Raw genomic sequence first — 21,667 nt, 5'->3', positions numbered from 1 at the left:
CAAGTTGCCTGACTGGGTTTAAACCACGACAGTTCCAAAACTTTATAGTACCTTATATAGGTTACAAGAATATGTAATGTTATTATGGTACTGTGGCATGATATCCCAATTAAGGATTGAGAGCTTTCTAGATTCTTAGTCATGCTGTTGGAGCCTTGCTAGGGGTGTATTACAGAGGTCAGTATAGCAATACTTAATAGCTTTAACTTTGAATTTTTTTAAGTTTTACAAACTAGTCTAAAATAATGATTTCCTTTTTCATCTTGGGAAAGAGAAAAAGTTCTCTCAAAGTGTTAGTTAACCTTTGTGATACCCCTGGAGAGCAGTGACCTCTGAAGACAATGTTCCTGTCATGCCATCTGGGAGGACCGTGCCTTATCCAGGGACTCCGATGTAGTATGTTGTCGTGGTTTAAGCCCAGCCTGTAACTCGGAACCATGCAGCCGCTCACTCACTTCCCCCCCCTTCTTCCTTCCCCCACTCCCGGAGGGATGGGAGAATCAAAATAATGAGGAGAATCGAAAGAATGTAAATCCCATGGGTTGAGATAAGAACAGTCCAGTAACTAAGGTATAATACAAAACAGCTACTACTAGCACCAATGATAATCATGATAAGGGTAATAACAAGGGGAGAAAATATATAACTAAAAGGGGAAAAGAAAACAATAAACACAAGTGATGCACAATACAATTGCTCACCACCTGCCGACCAATACCCTGCCCAAACCAGCCAGCAATCTGGGCCTTCTGGGTAACTCCCCCCAGCTGATAAACACTAAAACGGCAAATACTGGCTGCAAGTAAGGTGTGACATGCTGAAACTCTGAGACCAAGCACAACAACTCTGAGAGCAAAAAAATCAACATTGTGACAAGTGACTATTAATCCAAAACAATGAATGCTTATCACAAATATGATTAGACACACTCTGCTCAGATCTGTCGTTATCTCAACCCTTCCGGCCCCACATTGGCCACCAAAAAGAACTGTCGTGGTTTAAGCCCAGCCGGTAACTCAAAACCACGCAGCCACTCGCTCACTTCCCCCAGTTTTGAGTGGTTTTGCATTACCGGCTGGGCTTAAATCATGACATATGTGTTAATTATTGGAAAAATCTTACACATGCTAAGATGAATGTCCTTTAAAATGCAGATATAACATGTTAAGGAAATTATTACCTTCTCAGAAAGGTGATTGGACTGTCATTAGATTTCAGTGAGGTACTGTCTGCATTGGATTGTATAGTTCTCTGCATTAGTGAAGATTCCCAGTGCTGACCACTCAGAATCAACACACAGTGTTAATTTCTGAAAATATGTATCTCTATGCTGTCCCAGTTTTGTTTCATTTCTCTGCTCCAGCCCAATCATGTTAAAACATTCCATAGTCTCTGTAAAAATGTTGCAGGCTACTGAACCTGTCTCCTCTAGAGTTGCACTGATTATAAAAGCTCCAGTCTGCATTCAAAAATCAATTGAATAAATAGTTCTTCCTTTGCCAGTGCAGGTAAAAAAAAAAATCTTTAACAGAAATCAGGCCTTCACACTGTTGTTCTAAATTATATTGGGGGTTTAAGGGTATCAAAGCCACATCTCTTCTACATTTGCTTTACCTGTTTTTTGCAGGTCTAGCTTGCTGGCAGACCAGTATCTGGCACTGATATGATTTGCTGAGGTTAATCTCCCATTGAGCAGTGTCTTCCAGATGATTTATCATTGACTTTTGTTTATCACTTTGGCTGGAGACAGAAATGAAGACATGGATGCTCTTTCTCCCCTGGTTTCAGTAAATGTTATTGTAATTAGTACAGTGCCTTCCATGCTTATTTCCCTGTCATTTAGCGTTTGTAACAATAGTGACTCAAGATTTTCTTGAAAAAATATCTTCAATAAAATGCCAGCCAACAGTGTTCTGCAGGAGTTTTGCCTTCAAATTGAGGCTGCTCTTATCAGAGGTGTTGGGGCTAGACTATTACAAGTGTGTAGAACTTAGAAGCAAATACCATGTCTCTTTCTGTTCCTCCCCATCTCTGAAGAGCCACATGGCTTTCCTTAAGTGAATACAGCTGGAATTCACAGTTTTCCTGGGGTCTCTGCTGGATAACATAAATATTGGTCCCTTTCTCTCATCATCTTAGCCTTCATAAGTGGATACTTGTGATTTGTCTCTAGAGTACAGGGGGTTTTGCAGTCTACAGTGAAGAATATTATCTTTTATTGCACTAGTTTTGGTCCAAGAATGATTACATATTCAAAGACAAGTTTTTAAGTTGTCTGGGTAGCTTCCATTCTGTATCATTCTGAAATTGCTGCCATTTCTGTCTGGTTGTAAAAATCCATGCATAGGTATTGACTCATTCTAATAACTGCATAAAATATTATGCAGTTTGACCAGTGTAAGAATCATCAACTCTTCTGTATCTGCAAGGTTCATCTTAGGTTCATACCCCAGTTGTCTTCAACTTCAGGCTGTCTACAAGAGAAACTGATATATGTGCCATGACTTCAAAATTATTTACTTCCTCATAACTTTAAGTTAATCTCAAAAAATATTTTTATTTCACATTGGGCCAGGAGTGTTTTGTCAGCCCATAATCCATGGTTCTTGGAGAAATAAGAAACTTCTATAACAGTATATATTGGAAATCAAGAGTTTGGATACATGAAAGGTGTATTAACCTCACTGCTACATGTGGCACTTCCAATTAATAATGAACAATAATTTCACTGTATACTTAACAAGCAAAGTAATGCAAGGTCCACTTTTGTAAGTGGTCAGGCTTTGGTATTGCAGTACTGAAAAGACAGTCTGCTGGTAGTGTCCACACACTCTGACCAAAATGAGAGGCGAGTTAAATTGCTTTAGTTGGTCCATATGTGACTTTATTTTGTAGCAGTCTTCCAGAATTATGGTTAACCTCAGATGGATACCTTTTTGCTTCAACTGTCAACAGAAATTTAGATTCTTCTCATGCTAAACTGAAGGCTATTTTGGGTTTCTGTTTAATAAGTTCCTAGTTCTGCAGTCAAACTGAGTGCTATTCCCTATCTTTCTAGATTGTCTGGGTGACCTTCTGTGAGGAAAGTAGCTGATCTAGTATTATTCTTCTAGGATAATAGTGTTCTGTTATCAGGATATGTATCAGTCCAAGCTGAGCTAAGGCTAAGAGAGGCTCCATTCTGACTGTGCACTCTTTCTCTCCTTATGTTGGCTTGGGGAAGCAAGTGGCTGCAGGATGAATTATTTGCTGTAGTAGGCAGTGGAACACTTGTGGAAGGCAGGAGATTAAGTGTTCCTCATTTTTAAAGCTAGTGTGGTCTTAGACTACAGGCTTCAATATGGCTTTACAGTTAAGCTTTTCCCAGGTGGTTTCAGAGGTTCACTTTAATTGGGAAATCAATATGCCTGGGTTGGTTTTTTTCTTTTTTTATCATAGTTGAAATCATAACGAGACATTCTTAATTAAGAATGCATTCTTAAACATTCACAGAACACAGGCTGGTTGGTTGTCATCTGTCTCACAAAGATTTCCACACTGACTTAAATGCTTAAAGACTAAATTAATTCTTTAACTTTATTATTGAACAGAACAATTTTTTTTTCTATTTCAGCGGCTTTGTTTTTCTTCGATTGATTTGTCCTGCTATCCTGAACCCAAGGATGTTTAATATAATCTCAGGTGACTATGCTTCAGACTGAATTCATACTCTATGTAGTAATAGACATGAACTTACTTTAATGCCTAATTTAGCAAAATATGAAGTCTTTTGAACACTATGTCCAAAGTCATGTTATCCATATCAACTGATTAACTTTCTCCATAAGGAAGACAGCATACAGTTTTCACCCTCAAGGGTTAGACAGTGTTTATTCCCAATGTCTGTTTTTCAAGTAAAAAAAAAAAAAAAGTTAAAGAAAAGTTTCATACAGAAAATTTTTGTGGGTTAACCCCAGTGAGCAGATAAAGCTCCACACAGTTGCTTGCTCACTTCCCTCCTCACCCTCAGTGGGATGGGGGAAGAGGAAAGGAAGAATAAGAACAAGAAAACTTAAGGGTCAAGATAAAAAAAACAAAAATTAAATAATTGTAAAGCAAGTGATGCAAAGCCAATCATGCCACCTTCCACGGATAGACCAATGCCCAGCCAGTTCCTGAGAAAAAGATGGCTAGCATCCATAAGCCCCCTCTTTTCCCTTTTATTGCTGACCATGAAGTTATATGTATAGAATATCTCTTTGGTTATTTTGGGTCATCTTCTGAGTCATGTCCCCTCCCAGCCTATTGCACACCTCCCAATGTATTGACTGGGGAGGCAGAATGAGAAACAGAGGTGGTCTTTATGCTATGTAAACATTGTTCAGCAAAAGCTATAACATTAGTGTGTTATCAGTACTGTTTTGGTCAAAAATCTAAAATGGCATCATATGAGCTGCTATGAAGAAACTTAACTGTATCCTAGCCAGGCCCAGTAAAAAATGTTACCCTTGGTTTTGGTGCTCTCTTTGTAGAGTTCATCTCTATCAGTAAATAAAACAGTGACAGGGACTTTTCCTCTTTGGTAGAACAGGACTGTGAAATTGCTGTACTGATCTGTAGCACAATTCAGGCTGATATCAGATAGCATTCCTCTAAGCAGTTCTTAGGTGAGATTGGGTGTTGGCATGCATCAGGGACTACAACTGACACAGTTGATGTGGGGCTTTGTTGTAAAGCTTAACAGTGAGGGCATGGATTATTCCATGGCAGTTGGCTTAAGCACCTAGAAATGTTCCTGAGCATTTTAACTTACAGATATAGCTGAGGTCTTACAGATACGACTAATATGTGTGTTACTGTTGTGCTAGACATAAGGCTGTGTTGATGGGATTTCAGATCAAGGTAAGGACAGGAAGAAACCGCTCACCAATTACTGTCACAGACAAAACAGACTAAATTCAGGGAAATTAGTTTAATTTATTGCAAATCAAATCAGAGTGGGATAATGAGAAATAAAAACTAAATCTTAAAATACCTTCCCTCCACCCCTCCCTTCTTCTCAGGCTCAACTTCATTTCCAATTTTTTCTACTTCATCTCCCTCCCAAGCAGCTTGGAGGGGATAGGGAATGTGAGTTGCTCTTAGTTCATCACACACTGTCTCTGCCACTCCTTCCTCCTCAGGGGCAGGACTCCTCACACTCTTCCCCTTTGGAAGAGGGCATTTGGTTTGCACTAGCCGTTGTTGTTCCTCCTTCCGTCCCTAATACTTTCTCAGTTTTGCCTGCAAAATCTTGGTTTGGAAATTGGAAGAAACCAAAATCATTTGTGTCAGAAACTACTTGGGAGAAAAACTTTTCCTTTTTTGCCTTTATAGGCAGCTTTTCAGACAACATACGTTTTCTGTCCTCTCTCTTTAAGCTCTACTAAATGAGAAGGCCTGAGTGAGTAAAAAAAAAATCTTTCTCTTTTAATAATTTTCATGCCCTTTTTGGTGAAAGCATTAAAGAACCTGGTCCCGTATATAGTGATCCTTTCCTCAGTATTTTTATCATCTTCAGATTTATGAGTTACATATTTTCTAACTTGAGGACTGCACTGAGACCACTGTATCTTCAGCTGTAAATGGAGTTGTTATCCATAAATTTCTGTAATCCCTTTTAAGCTTGTCTGTAAGTGCTAGTCCTGTATGGAAGTTCAGATAATATTCTTCACTTTTGCTAAGGTAAATTTATGAACTTTATATAGGTCCGTTAGAGCTGTTAAAAATAAAAAAGAAAAGGAAGGGGGCCCTCTTTGTTTTGGAGCAAAGCTTTTAACATGCTTCCTTGCTGTAATGGGGTGAGGAGGGGAAATATTCTGAAGGCTGAGTGTGGAGATAGACTACAATTTCAGCATCAATGAGCCTATCCTGACACCTCAATGACCGTTCTCAAAAATGTTTACTGAAAAGAAGTCCTTTGTTTCAACCTTCTTAGTTGATTTTTTAAAAGAATACATTTCTTTAGATCAGTTCACTTCACCTGAACTTCCAAATCCTAAGACTAATAATGTTTTCAGCATTGCATCTTCAAAGGGATGTATAGTACTAAGCACTAGATACTATGAACAACTGACATTAGATGTATGATTAGTGCCTCAATCTAAGCTCCAGCTATACCTAAAAAGTTGGAACCTATTTTTTAATTAATTGCAATGCTGAGTGGGAACAGGGGCAGAAAGACAGAAAAGCAAAACATACAGATAGACAGCATTCTCATGAAGCACTGTGAAATTTAGAGTTTATATAATAACCATGTCAATTTTGGAACACTTAAATGGCCTGCAAGTGGAAAGCCAGATTTTACCATAACTATTTAAAAACAAACCAAATCCCCCTATGCTGGACACTAATCTCTTAGTTGAAACAACTTTTTCAACAAGTGATTGTACCAGGAGTTTCTAGCATTTGATTTATGCAGTAAATAGCTATACTTTCATGGAAGTACAAGCCACGATTGTATGTAATGTTTAATCTATTTTCCTGGTACTCATAATTTATGGTACAATTTGCATAACAATGCAGGACCTACTTATATGCAAATATGAGTATATGCAAGTAAGGAAAAGGGTAAACAATTATTTTATTAAATTCTAACAACAAATCTTCCTTTTAAGAGAGCTGTTTGATTTTTGTGAAAGGGCTTTTCACTTAATTCATAAAACGTTTGTTAGCCTTAGGCTTCTGAGGAACACTTTAGTTTGCTTACTTTGTTCTATAAGCAAGTAGTACATAAAGTCACATATGCTTATTAATATTTTTGTGGACATAATTACTAAACCAACAAAAGCTTACTTATCATGAGATATTTTCCACATGCAGTTCTGTTACAGCATTCAAAGTATTTAATTCCATGATAAATAGCAAATTGTAGAAGAGCTTAACTTTCATGTTAAGCCAGTAACTCTCTACTTTGTATTCCTATCAGATTCTCCTTCCCCTACTGCTGCAAGAACGCTGACGCTCGTCGCCAAGTCTGTGCAGAATTTAGCAAATCTGGTTGAATTTGGAGCTAAGGTGAATATAATTTTACACAGAACAGTCCAGAACTGCATTTCCAATAAATTTCAATGTTCCTGTTTAATACAGACAAAAATCTGTTGCTGTTTCTTATGCAAATCCTGATGTGTGACCTGGGTCAGCAAGGAGGCCTTATTCCTGCAGTTTCTTCTATCCTCTTCAGTTGGAGCTCAACAGGATATTGATTTAGCTTAGAACAGTAGCATAAAGTCTGGCTGATTTGGAAAGAGGAGTCAGTCATTTGAGAATGGGTCACCTAGAAACTTACGTGAACTTACACACCATGAAGATTTTTAATTTGGTAGTATGAACAACAGCAGTGACTTGTTAAAATAATTGAACCAATGACCATACTAGCAGGTATTATAAAGAGTGATGCAGCAGTATTTTCATGCTATGAGAACAGATAAACTTAGTCATTTGTTTCAAAGACAACAGTGGAAGTATGTGGACTGTTTTTTCTGTCTGTCCAAAAGGGTAGCTATCATACTCTAGTATTCATAGAATCATAGAATTTCTCAAGTTGGAAGGGTCCCATAAGGATTATTAAGTCCAACACCTTGCTCCTCAGAGGACTATCTAAAACTAAATCATATAACTAAGAGTGTTGTCCAGAAACTCCTTGAACACTGAAAGACTTGGTGCCATGACCACTTCCCTGGGGAGCCTGTTCCACTGACCAGCCACCATCAGTGAAGAACCTTTTCCTAATGTTCAATCTGAACTTCCCCTGATGCAGCTTCATTCCATTTCCTCATATCCTATCACTGGTCGCCAGAGAGAGATATGTACCTCCCCCTCCACTGCCCCTCTTGAGGAAGTTGTAGACTGCGATGAGGTCACCCCTCATCCTTCTCTTCTGCAATCTGAACAAACCAGGTGACCTCAGCCATTCCTCTTGCCCTTGAGGTCTTTCACCATCTTGGTCACCCTCCTCTGGACACACTCTTATAGTTTGAAATCCTCCTTGTACCGCACACAGTACTCAAGTTAGGGCCACACCAGTGCAGTGTAGAGTGGGACAGTCACCTCCCTCATCTGGCTAGCTATGCTGTGCTTGATGCACCCCAGGACACAGTTGGCCTTTTTGGCTGCCAGAGCACTGTTGACTCATATTTAACTTGCCATCAACCCAGACCCCCTGATCTCTTTCTGCAGGGCTGCTCTCCAGCCTGTTTGTTTTCTAATTTGTATGTATAACCAGGGTTACTCCATTCCAGGTGGAGAACCTGGAACTTGCTCTTGCTAAATTTTATATGGTTGGTGATTGCCCAGCTCTCTAGTCCATCCAGATCTCTCTGTAAGGCCTCTACACTTGAGGGAGTGCACAGCTCTTCCTAGTTTAGTATCATCATCAAACTTATTTAATGTACATTTGATACCTGCATCCAGATCATTTATAAAAGCATTAAAGAGCACTAGCCCTAAAGCTGAGCCCTTGGGAACCCCCCTGGTGACTGGTCACCAGCCTAATGTAACACCATTTACTATAACCCTTTGAGCCCAACCCATCAGCCAATTGCTTAACCAACATATTATGGACTTGTGTAGCTGTGAGCTGGACATTTTATGCAGAAGGATACTGTGAACAACAGTATCAAAAGATTTGCTAAAATCCAAAAACACTGCATCTACTGTCTTCCCTTGGTCAACTAGATGGATGTTGGAGTTGGAAAAGGGTGAGAGAAGAGGCAGGCAGGCAGTTATTCCTCAACAAAGAAAACATCTATGTGATGGTAAAATGGGTAAATTTTCTTTAGGAATATCCATATCAAAAAGACAACTGAGAAATGATAGAGTAGAAATCTGTGATTAGAAAGAATCTGTTTAAGGATGGATAATCTGCCTTAAGGAGATGATGGAAGCCTTTTTGCATTTCCACTGATTATTTGATGTCAAAATAGGGAGGCATCTTTCAGTAATATTGGCATACCTCTGTACAGAACCTTGAAATACATTCCACATCCACGTTCTTTTATATACTATATGTAATAAATCATTTTCAAATCAAGACCAATTAGGATTAAACTTCCAGCCTGGATATAGAGTATTTTAATTCTGAAACAAATGAATAAATACCAACCTCTGGCTCCCAGCATCCACACGCACTTTCCCTATACTTATTCCTTAGACCAGTGCTTTCTGTTGGTACAGCATTTTGAAACAGCCCTTTAATTTGTATTCATTTTCATATTGCTTGACATAATATTGTAAATCAGTTTTACAAGCTGTGCTAAAAAGCCTCAGCTTTTAATAAAGTTTCTATTACATCACTAAAAGAATGCCAGCAGCAATTGGTCTGTTCTGGTGCCCAATTCACAATATGATTGAACAATAAAAATCTGATGACTCACAACTTGGAATGTAAGCATTAACAAAAGAATAATAAGGAGGGCACTTGTGTCTTGATGTTACCTCTGAAAGTGTTTTCTCCATTATATAGATGCAATGGAAAAAAGAAGTCATAGAATCATAGCATGGTTAGGGTTGGAAAAGACCTTAAGGATCATCTAGTTCCAACCCCTCTGCCATGGGCAGGGACACCTTCCACTAGACCAGGTTGCTCAAAGCCCTTTCCACCCTGGCCTTGAACACTTCCAGGGATGGGTCAGCCACAACTTCTGGGCAACCTGTGTCAGTGCCTCACCACCCTCATAGTGAAGAATTTTTTTCCTAATACCTAATTTAAAACTTCCCTATTTCAACTTAAAGACATTAACCCTTGTCCTATCACTACATGCCCTTGTAAAAAGTCCCTCTCAAGCTTTTATGTAGGCCCCCCTTAGGTACTGGAAGACTGCTAGGTCTCTGATTAGAATGTGTTCAAATAAAGGTATGACTGTTAAATTGGTATTGATTTGTTCTAATAAATACTTTCTAAAATTACTAGGAGCCATATATGGAGGGAGTAAATCCATTCATCAAGAGTAACAAACATCGCATGATCATGTTCTTAGATGAGCTTGGGGTAAGTGGTTTAAAAAAACTATTGGAAGTTGGATATCAACACTGTAAATTAAAATTCTTTATAGTTTTTGTTAACTAGCTCAAAAATACATCAGCTTCCACAGAATTTTGAATGCATGTTACTGAAAAATTTTCCTTATGCATGTTTAGAAACTGCAGATTGCTGGCCTGTCACACAGAATTTAAATCAATCAAATATCAAGTTAGAAATATTTTATTCATTTAGCACTGCTTTAGACATGAGATCTATTTGAGCTTCTTCCAAAAGATTAGGGCTTTTGTCCAAAAATAGCAATTATTTTAAAAAATATTTTAAACAACAAAATTATTATGTGTAATTTGTCATGTTTTGAACTGAGACTGATCTGTATCAAGAAGCCCATACACAAGGGTGGCCAGTAATGCAGGAAAACTGCAAAACTTGCATTTCAGCCTGTGGAGAATGTCACACTCGTTTTGAATGACACCCCATGGAAGATGCTCTCCTCCACTTGAGACAGGGAAAAGCTTTATGGGAGGTTTGGCAGGTGGATTACATCAGCTCTTTCCGAAAATCAGAAAGAAAACATTATGTACTGGTTGGGGTGGAAATAGTATTCTGACTAGCTCAAGAGGAAGCATTTGCTTGGGCGACTAGGGAAAACACAATAAAAGATTTGAAATGGTGGTTTAGCATCTTCCCTAAACTACAGTAAATCCAATCAGACAATGGCTTCCACTTTACTGCTAAAGTTGTTCAAGACTGGGCAGCGGGAGAAGGAATTGTCTGGGTTTTTCATATCCCATACTATCCCCAGGCAAATGGCATTGTGGAAAGGACTAATGGCCTTCTCAAAAGCTTCCTTAAGCTGCATGAAACCAGATGGATGGAACGTTTGTGGGATGCTGTTACCCGTGTAAATAACTGTAAATAACTGGTGGGGAATAAATGAATGCCCCAAAATTATGGCATTCTCTCCAAAAGCTCCAAGGATAATTCCTGCTCCCATGAACCTTGACCATTCTAAGAACCCATCTCATTTTCCTGGTCAACCTGTGTTAGTAAACCGTGGGGAATGTACCCTTGGTATTCAATACCCCTATGAACAAGTATGCCTGGAAGGCCAAAGATGCCCATGGAAAGGAACACAAGATTAACACACAATGGATTATTCCATCCTTTTAACTGTAACTCCCTACCTCCGGTTCCCAAAAACGAACTGAGGATGTTTTTCTTGGTTTTTTCCATTTACAAGCTAACTCTCATGGAGGATAGTATTCTGGGTCACAACAGAGGACCTTGATGTGATTCCCGATTGGCACCATAACATCGATGATTATTGCTCTGCTGATATTACAGAATCACAGAATCCTAAGGGTCGGAAGGGACCTCAAAAGATCATCTAGTCCAGCCCTCCTGCAAGAGCAGGGTAACCTAGAGTACATCACACAGGAACTTCTCCAGGTGGGCCTTGAATATCTCCACCGTAGGAGACTCCACAACCCCCCTGGGCAACCTGTTCCAGTGATCTGTCACTCTTACAGTAAAGAAATTTTTCCTGATGTTCACATGGAACTTCCTATGCTTCAGTTTACACCCATTGCCCCTTGTCCTATCACTGGACATCACTGAAAAAAACCTAGCTCCATCATCCTGACACTCACCCTTTACATATTTGTAAACATTGATGAGGTCACCCCTCAGTCTCCTCTTCTCCAAGCTAAAGAGACCCAGCTCCCTCAGCCTCTCCTCATAAGAGAGATATTCATTTCCCTAAATCATCTTTGTAGTTCTGCGCTGGACTCTTTCAAGCAATTCCCTGTCCTTCTTGAACTGAGGGGCCCAGAACTGGACACAATAATCCAGATGCGGCCTCAGCAAGGCAGAGTAGAGGGGGAGGAGAACTTCTCCTGACCTACTAACCACACCCTTTCTAATGCACCCTAGGATGCCATTGGCCTTCTTGGCCACAAGGGCACATTGCTGGCTCATGGTCATCCTCCTATCCACCAGGACCCCCAGGTCCCTTTCCCCTTCACTACTGTCCAGCAGGTCAGCCCCAACCTGTACTGGTACATGGGGTTGTTCTTCCCCAGATGCAAGACTTGCCCTTGTTGAATTTCATCAAGTTCCTCTCCCCCCAACTCTCCAGCCTGTCCAGGTCTCGCTGAATGGCAACACAGCCCTCTGGTGTGTCAGCCACTCCTCCCAGTTTAGTATCATCAGCGAACTTGCTGAGGGTACATTCAATTCCCTCATCCAGGTCATTGATGAAAATATTAAACAGCACTGGTCCCAGCACCGACCCCTGAGGGACTCCACTAGTCACAGACCTCCAGCTAGATTCTGCCCCATTGACCACAACTCTCTGCCTTCTTCCTTTCAACCAGTTCTTGATCCACCTCACTACCTGATCATCAAGCCCACACTTCCTTAGCTTATCTATGAGGATGCTGTGGGAGACAGTATCAAATGCCTTACTGAAATCAAGAAAAACCACATCTACCGCTCTACCATCATCCATCCACCTAGTTACTTGCTCATAGAAGGCTATAAGGTTGGTCAAACGTGACTTCCCCTTGGTAAAGCCATGTTGGCTGCTTTTAATGACCCCCTCATCCTTGATATGCCTAGAGATGGTGTCAAGAATAAGTTGTTCCATCACCTTTCCAGGGATGGAGGTAAGGCTGACCGGTCTATAATTACCCGGGTCCTCTTTCTTTCCCTTCTTATAGACCGGCGTGACATTTACTATACTCCAATCCTCATAGGATATTCATAGGATGTATCATATATTATTGTCAAAATTGTTTTGGACTACCATATTCTTCTCCCTTAATGTCTCAGGAAATTCCCAGCCTGCTATCCTGAGTTACAGTTCGGAAAATGAATTTATAGTTTTGGGTTATCAAATAGCTCATGTGCTTAACCTTAGCAATTGCTGGGTCTGTAGAATTCCAGGAGGATCCAAGGACTGGCCATGGGTGGCTAGTCTAGTCCTACCCAAATGGTGGGTCAGTAACCTAAGTGACATTCATAATGGAATGGGGTTCTCCACTGAAGAAGGAAGTCCCTGGAGACTCAGATTTTCTGGGGAAGGAACTTATTGTCTAAACTGGATAAGAGAAAAGGGTGTAAGGGTGGGACAAAGTACTTGTGAATGGACCCTATCACCCAGTTATGGTTGTGTATACCCAGAGTGTAAACGTCTTAATTGTTCAAGGTATAAGGGAAAGTGGAATCAGACCCATGTTCAGGTACCCATGGTCAGCTGGACAAAACGTGCATATGGTAAATGTTCTGGCTAAGGCTGTGACGCAGTAATTAAAGATCGAGGCTTTGATATGACCATTATGATGTGCCAGCAAGGCAACACCACTGGGGAGAGGTATGTAGCGTGTTTCATTAGGCTTGGCAAAACCAAAATGGATCCAGAACCTACTTTAAAAAATTCCTGCTTTAAAAACTTCATTTTCAGTTATACATCACCAAATGTCTCACTGCATGAATTCTAGATATTTTAGTTTAAAATAAAATAATAATTGCACTTCACTTTGAAACTGTTACTATTTTGTATATGATAGCTAGAATCATAGAATCATAGAATGGTTAGGGTTGTGTGGGAACTGCAAGCTGTCCTGTTCCCACTATGTGGATAATTAATGTGGGTCTTGAGCAAGCCAAGGAGTGTTTGTGTGCATGGGTGCAAGGTCAGGCTGGGAAACAGCCTGGGGAGTGACTGATTGTTTATAGAATGGAATTTATAGTGAATGAAGACAGTCACTGTGATTGATGTGGTTTCTGTGGCTTCATAGCTCAGACCCGTATTTGCATGCTATATATTACCATGCTGGAGTGAATAAAGTAGAACTAGGTGTGAAAGCAGTGTGTGTGTGTGTGTGTGTGTTTAGCTTCTTTCTTTACAGACGCCGCAGGTTGGATAGGACATTAAGATTATCTAGTTCCAACCTCCCTGCCATAGGCAGGGACACCTCACACTAGACCGTGCAGGAGAAGAGGCATGAGCCCAAAGATAAGGAGAGAGACCCTGACTGCACTTGCAGAGAGGTCTCAGCAGATAACAGCCTGGAAGATATTGTTTACAAAGCTCTGAGATGAGCAATGTCTCTTTGAGATATAAGAAAATCTGCACCTGAATGCTCTAAAATCTGGCTGAAATATTCATCTAGGCTTGGTATCTATAGAAGGGAGAAACTTAGCAAATCTTTTAGACCCTATACAATCAAAAGATATAAAAATACATTCATTATGAAGAACTGTAAAATATTTGATTCCTAATAAGAAAACAAGACTACATAAAACTAGGTCACTACATGTAAAGAAGGTATGACAAGATGCAGCAATATACAAGCCCAATTGGATCAGTCATCACAGCCTTTTCCCTGTAGCACATCCTGAATCTAAAGGCAGAAGCTACCTGGGCTAAAGAAGCCTAGACCTCCAAAGCCACTTCACCCTGGACCTCAAAACCTTTTGTAAAAGAGACACTGTAAGAATGTGCAGTTTGGGTTAGTCCAGCTGCTCTGCTGGTTTTAAAGTGATGCTTGAGGTCGCAATTAAGTTCCTCTTACTTCCTTTTGAACTTGAAGCCCACAATCCTACACTCAAGGAACAGTTTTCAGTATAGTTTTGATCTTGTATACAAGGGAGGAGGACATAATATGTATCTCTTTTCTCAGCATCTTTTTGGACAGCTCAAAGGTAACATAGCTGGACCCTCCTAGTAGGAATAAGAATTGCTGTATATTTAGTAATCTCTCAATGTGAAATGTGTTACCGTAATTAAAATGTCTTAATATTTGCTTGTGGAGCTTGTGGAGAGGAGGAAATATATAATTTGTATTAGATAACATGGACAGAAGCCTTACTTGTGAAGAAAAACATTGCAGTACATGATTGCAGTATCAAAACAGCTGTTGATGGGTCTGTAGAACTGTAATTTAATTTCTCATATGCCTGACTACTCACAATTCTAAGTCTGCTCTCATAATTTTTGTTAAAGAATGTACCTGAGCTTCCAGACAGTACAGAACACTCTAGAACTGACTTATCTCGATATCTGGCAGCCTTGCATGAGATGTGTATGGCACATTCAGATGAACTTCGGACACTCAGTAATGAGCGAGGTGTAATGCAGGTAAACTACAATGGTTAACAAAAATCACAGGTACAGATAGCATGTCCTGAGTTATTGCTTAATATTGTGATTCTTTTGTAATTTTTCTGTCCAGCAGTATGAGTGATAAATTTCACCAGGAAGTTGCGAGTTGTAAAGGTGAAGAAGCTCAAAACTATGAACTAAGTATTTATACAACAACAGCAAAAAAAAAAGTGTTTCAAAGCATTGGGTTGGGGGGTTGGGTTGATTTTTCTGTGAAAAAAAGACAAAAACAAAAGCAAACAAAAAACCCCACAACAACAAAGAAAAAAAATCACCAATTGCTGTCTCCTGAAAGGCTCTAGTTTTAGGATCTAGTTCTTCTAATTGCAAACAAAATAAATAAATTTACTTTCCTTAGGTTTCTATCACTACTTCATTTCTGCTTCCTGATTTATTGCATTCATAAACAAACATGACAAACTTCTCTAGCAAAAACTATAAATGAGTGTTCTGTTCCAACTATTAAATTTCTATGCAGTTTTTACGAAAACTTATTTTTTATGAGGAAAAAATTCACATGACTTCATGCATTATTTCAAAATACTACAAAAGTAATTACTTGCCTATGGTCTACTAATTATGACAAACTTCAAAAAGGCAATTCTACTTACTGCACAGTAATATGTTTTGGCATGCTTGACTAGTATACTGTGCTGTGCAGGAGATAAAGGAGTCTTCCCATTTTAATGCTAATGATTTGGGGACAGAGGCAGTTGTACTATAGAAAGCTTTTTTGTTTAGAGATGGTCTTCCTTATATTTCATCAGTATCGGCTTAAACTACTTATTTAATGACACATTTTCAAAGAGGTAGTTAAAATAGTTTTTAATTTGTTTCAAAATAAGAAATCCAATTACAAAAATTTATTATTCTCATGGTTTAAATACTGGTTTTCCTATATTCTGAATCTTTGAAGGCCTTAATTTAAACCCAGGTAGATGATAAATCTATATATCTTTCTCCTGGAAGCAAATGTTTCTCAAATAATGCATTTCTCAGCAGTAATGTTTTTTTTTAAATAAGGGGATTACTGGAACCTCATATGGTGATTTTGCAAAAGGTGAAAACATATATGTATTTAATCATCTTTGGCAGAAGGAAGCTCAAGGAATTAAAAATGAGAGAATGCTTCATTATAGCAGTTCAAAACTAATCCACTTCAAATAACTACAATTTATTTCTTCAGTGCGGTATAAGGGAAAAAATATCAGTCGTGTTCAAGTTCATAATTCACTTACAATTACTGCTAATCTTGTCAAAGCAAAAATGATAGCTAGACTGGCAAGGCAGGATAATAGAAGTTTTCGGTACTAAATATATGTTGCTTACAGATAAAGGATATAATTTCTTTCACAAGGCCTGTATCTGAAGTACTTGATTGCTACAAATATGATACCGTTTCCTTGTTATATTTCTACTTCAGAGGAATAATTTCTTCTCATGGGTTTCCATAATGAAAATTCTTGATTTTTTTTCCTCCTTATCCTTCTGTAAGTGCCCTAATGGTTCAGGATCACGCTGTTGTAGCTGAACACAGTTCTACTACAATGGAAAAATAATTTAACTCCTGACAGTGCATTAGCAATACAATTTCTCAAACTGTTTTATGTGTATATTCAGTTGCATTTGGTTTAGTTTAATGACCAGGTTTTCAGAAAGCTAAAAGAGGGTAGTCCTGCCTGTGCAGAAGTGAATTGTACTATCACCATTTTTTTTTGTCAACGGACTTCTTTATAATTTTCTTGGCTCAATTCTGCACTTTCACATGGGGACAATACCTGAGAATGGTTTTTTGGCTTACAGATTGTAAAATGAGAATTCTCATTTTGAAACTCTTAGGTTAAGTTGGCAAGACTTAATGAGCCTCCATGGGTGCAGATAAAATTCATTACTTTTGAAGTAATGTCTTAGTGACTAGGGAACTGGAGCTGTGGGGAGGGGGATGGTGGTGGGTGATTTAAATATTTTTTAAGCTACCTAACTCTAAGTCTGGTAGGTTTATGTTGAAGATGCTTCTCAAGCAAGATGGGGTTTGGTTTTTTTTTTTTTTAATTGCTAATGTAGGGTTGTCCTGTTTTTTTTTTTTGTTGTTGTTTGTTGTTTTTTTTGTTGTTGTTGTTTCTATTTTGTTTTTTTTTTTCTACAGCATGTTCTTAAGAAGCTGTTGGCTATTACAGAACTGCTTCAACAAAAACAAAATCAGTATTCAGTGTCTAATAACATCAGGTAGCAGTCCTCTACCTGAATTCTGCATGGATCCAGCATGTCTAACATGGCAACTCATCACTTTTTCTGCTCTTGCCAAAAATAGCACACCTTGTCACGTTCCCAGTGATGTGTGAACTGTGCAAAAAGACAACAAAGATTCTGTTAGTGAATAATTTTACCATCAGCTTTTTAAACTATCTGTGCAAGATATTTGCACTTTTTTCCACTTGGAACAAGTTTTTACAGCCTCTGAGCCTTGGTGTACAGTTTACCTTCTGCAAAGAAAATGCTGTGACTGTTCATGAACTTTGAAAATTGTTTTCAATGCCTACAATTGCCAAAGTTTTTCTGACTTGTTGGAAAAGAATTATCAACTGACAAGGAAAGAAATGCATTGTTTTGACAGCTACATGTACCTGGATAACATTTCTTACTGTAATTTCTGACTGGTTACACTTATTATGACTTTGACTGTTTCAACCACTTGAACTTGTATTTACAGTTTCCAGAGTTTGATGGTTATGGTAAGATCAATCTTTCCTGTATATTTTTTATACCATGCTGTTTCCCTTGCTGGAATAATGTCAAAAGAATATGTAGAAGGGATCTTGTCAGCTTTATTCTTTAATGTGCCACTGATTCAGTCTAAATAATTCTTCCATTAAGGACTGTGTATCCATCCAGGTAAATTACAATGCTTTTGTAAAATGTTTACAACAGTGAATAATTAGAATTCAGTAAGTTTATTAACACTGTATCATACATGTATGCATCCATTAAACCGTTTTATACAATATTTATTGGTTGGTCTTCTGTGTAATGTAAGGCTACCATGAATCTTATTTTTAAACCTGAAAAATGAGTTTTAAAATAATCAAGCTGACAATAAACTCTTTATGGAAACTGGCTAACTTTGGGTGCAAGTAATAGAACATTGTGAAAATTAAATTTTGACAACAGATATGGTTGGCTATTTATCGACTATGTATAAAATGCATTTATAAAAATTACTGTAGATAAATCTCAAAGTTACATTTAGGTATGTATATTTAAAAATTGACACCACTACTTATTTCCTGAAACAGTGTGTGAAAATGAATGTTGTAGTTTACCCCCCACCAGAAGCTTAAGCACCTTACAGCTACTTGCTTGCTCCCTCCCCCCCCCCCCCCCCAAAGTAGAACAGAAGAGAGAATAGGAAGAACAAAAGCAAGAGAACTCAGGGGTTGAGAAAGGAAAGATGAAGAAAAGAAAAACAGATCAGGTGATGCAAAGGCAATCACTCGTTACCTCTCAGAGGTAGACTGATGTCCAGCCAGTCTGTGAACAACAAAGGAGCTGAACAGAGCTGGCAGCTCTTGCAAGAATTCTCAATTCCCACATGAAGGAAATTGGGCAAGGAAGGCAGGAGACCAACATGGCTCAGTAAGGACCACCTGGTCAAACTAAAGTGTAAGAAAGAAATGCACAGGCAGTCAAAGCAGGGGCATGTATCCCGGAAAGAATATAGGGAAGCTGCCCAGATGTGTAGGAATGTGATCAGTAAAGCTAAGGCACAGCTGGAGGCGAACCTGACAAGGGATGCAATGAATAATAAAAGGGCTTCTACAGGCATGTTGGCCAGAAAAGCAAGATTAAAGAAAATGTGCCACCACCCCACCACCCCCAATAAATGAGATGAGAACTAGTAACAACCAGCATAGAGAAGGCTGAGGTACTCAACAAAATTTTGCCTCAGTTTTCAATTATAATCTCTCTTCCATATTTTTCAAAACCTTGAAACTCAGGGCAGGGACTGGGGGGATGAAGTCCTTCCCACTGTAGGAGATCATCTTTGAGACCACCTGAGGAACCTGGACATAGACAAGTCCACGGGACCTGACAAGATGCATCCCAGGGTCCTGAGGGAATTGGTTGATGTAGTTTCCAAGCCACTCTCCATCATGTCTGAGAAGTCATGGCAGTCAGGCAAAATGCCCAGTGACTGGGAAAAGGGAAACACCACGCCCATTTTTAAAAAGATTATAAAGGAGGACCCTGGGAAATGCCGACCTGTCAGCCTCACATCCGTGCACAGTAAGATCATGGAACAGATCCTCCTGGGAGACATATCAAAACATATGGGAGACTGGCAGGTGATTAGAGACAGACTAAATGGCTTCACCAAGGGTAAATCATGCCTGACTAATCTAGTGGCCTTCTATGATGGAGGGACTGCATCAGTGGACAAGGGAAGAGCTACAGATGTCATCTACCTGAAATTTTGCAAGGCCTTTGATACAGTCCCCTACAATATTCTTGCTACTAAATTGGAGAGATATGGCTTTAACAAATGGACTCTTAGATGGGTAAGGGATTGGCCGCATCCAAAGAGTAAATGGCTCCATGTCCAAGTGGAAACCAGTAACAAATGGTATAGAATCATAGAATACTGTTCGTTGTGGGTGCTGGGAGTTTTACATGGGCAAGGGGAGACAGAACAGGTTCACAGAAGAGAAAATCACTGGCACCTACTGATACATAAAAATCACATCTGGAAAGACCCTGATCTGAGCATAGTAAGAGACTGGGAATGCATTAGGGATAGATTACTCTGCTGTCAATATTAGTCTCTCTGACTTCTGCCTATAGACACTATTCACTTTAGCTTTCCCTTAAGAAAATACCTCCAAAAGGGAGGAGGAAAGGGAAAACAAGTGGAAAAAAAGGAAGAAGTGGAAGGCCAAGGAAGAAAAAGGTAGAAACAACGAACCAGAGAGGAAAAATGGAAGTTTCTACTGCTCCAGAAGGGTATTTACAAGGGCTGGTAGAGGTCACCAAGGAGTGCTCTGCCCACCAAAGTGGGAGGATGTGGGACCAGAGACAGGTCCCAGAGCTGCTGGGATCTCCAAGCTGGAGCTTCCCCTTCCTCTTAGGGTTTGAGTGCAGACTCTGCAGGACAGGAAAAGGTCCCGCAGGTTGGCAAGACCTTGGATGGGTACAAATCAAAAGGTGAAGGGAACAGCACAGCCTGAGCCTCAAGGAAGATGTTCCAGCAGAGCCAGAAGAGAGGCTGCAGTCTGACCTGCCTGGTGCATGTGTGTGCCAGGGTCTGCTGTGCACTGCAGATGAGGCATGCATCACGGACGCTGGCATCCCTGAACCTGCAGCCCCATGTAATAGTAACCTCATCAGCAACTTTACCTTTTCCAACACAACAGAGGCTGGGAACAAAGGAGACTTATTTACAATGATAACTTTTGAGAGCACGGACATAAAATTGTTTTTTTTTACAAGTAGTGCTTTAAAAAAGAGCAAACATGCCATTTCTGTGAGGGAAAAAAAAAACCCAACCCACCTCTCATTCTTTGCTTTTGTTTCTTTCTTCTCTCATACAGAATTACAGTTGACCCTCTGCAAGGACTTACTTTGCAAAGCTGACCCTTTGCAAGTTCCTTTATATGGGATTTACAGTGCCATGTAACCAGGAGTCATTTGCAGATGGTATTCATTATAGAAGAGGGCTGGTAAATGACCTAACAGTATTTCCTTCAGGAACTCTGTCAAATCCCAGCTCTCTGGGGTTGTGGTGTATCAAAAGTGGACCTTCTATAAAAATTCATGAGTGGAGATACATGCATTACTGGGAAGAAAAGGTTGAAGTGTTCGTTGTGAACAAATTAATGAAAATTTTTCAGTTATTTTTTTCTGTTCACAAGCTATTAATGAACACAGTCTGTGCCATTTTGACACCCATCTCTTCCTGGTGCTATAGCATTGCCACTGGCTTTGGAAAGTCACATTGGGTACTTTGTCCTAAGCATTCAGCAAACACATTCTGGTTTTGGGTGTTCATGAACACTAGTGTTGTCCATCTCCTCTTCTTCATCTGCAGGTGCAGCTGACTGCCCATGTTGCTTAGAATAAGCCCTGCTTCAGAATTAGAGGACACTGTTTAACAACAGCAGAGGGAAGTCAGCAGCAGATGGACAGCTGTGGATGGATATGCTCTTTCCTCAAGTGCAGTGCCTACTGTTGTGGACAGGAATTGTCATTCACCAAATGGTCACACAAAAGCTCCACTGATGCAGATGTTCACAAAAGCTAGTTAAGTGTCTGGTGTAAGTGACCAGCAGTTCAGAGTATGACTACTTACAAAAAAAAATAAAAATGTTTTTGCAGAATTAACCATCTCTATGTTTCATATGACTCCTAATTTATGACATGGTTTTGCTATATAAAACATGCTTAAATTTAATGTTACATTTCTGTATGAGCAAAACTAAAAGAACAGTGGAATTAGCAATTTTTAA

General features: G+C 39.4%; 1 protein-coding gene across 1 annotated transcript in view; it reads left to right on the top strand.

Annotated features, from left to right (window-relative positions):
• The window catches only part of LOC130592798 (ras GTPase-activating protein 1-like), a 131,718-nt gene extending 113,623 nt beyond the window's left edge, over window positions 1-18,095 (top strand). Inside the window, exons 22-26 of the mRNA XM_057397372.1 lie at window positions 3,614-3,681; window positions 6,947-7,035; window positions 9,929-10,006; window positions 15,009-15,143; window positions 17,314-18,095. Coding sequence (XP_057253355.1) covers window positions 3,614-3,681; window positions 6,947-7,035; window positions 9,929-10,006; window positions 15,009-15,143; window positions 17,314-17,397 — 454 coding nt within the window. The 3' untranslated portion in view covers window positions 17,398-18,095. The remainder of the gene's footprint in view (window positions 1-3,613; window positions 3,682-6,946; window positions 7,036-9,928; window positions 10,007-15,008; window positions 15,144-17,313) is intronic.
• Window positions 18,096-21,667: the final 3,572 nt, after the last annotated feature.

Source organism: Pezoporus wallicus, unplaced genomic scaffold, assembly GCF_028554395.1.
Source record: "Pezoporus wallicus isolate ANWC-B61680 ecotype Strahan unplaced genomic scaffold, APGP_CSIRO_Pwel_v1 contig_7669, whole genome shotgun sequence".
Taxonomy (NCBI): Eukaryota; Metazoa; Chordata; class Aves; order Psittaciformes; family Psittacidae; genus Pezoporus; species Pezoporus wallicus.
The sequence above is the reverse complement of the archived record's forward strand: the minus strand, read 5'-3'. Positions and strand labels throughout refer to the sequence as shown.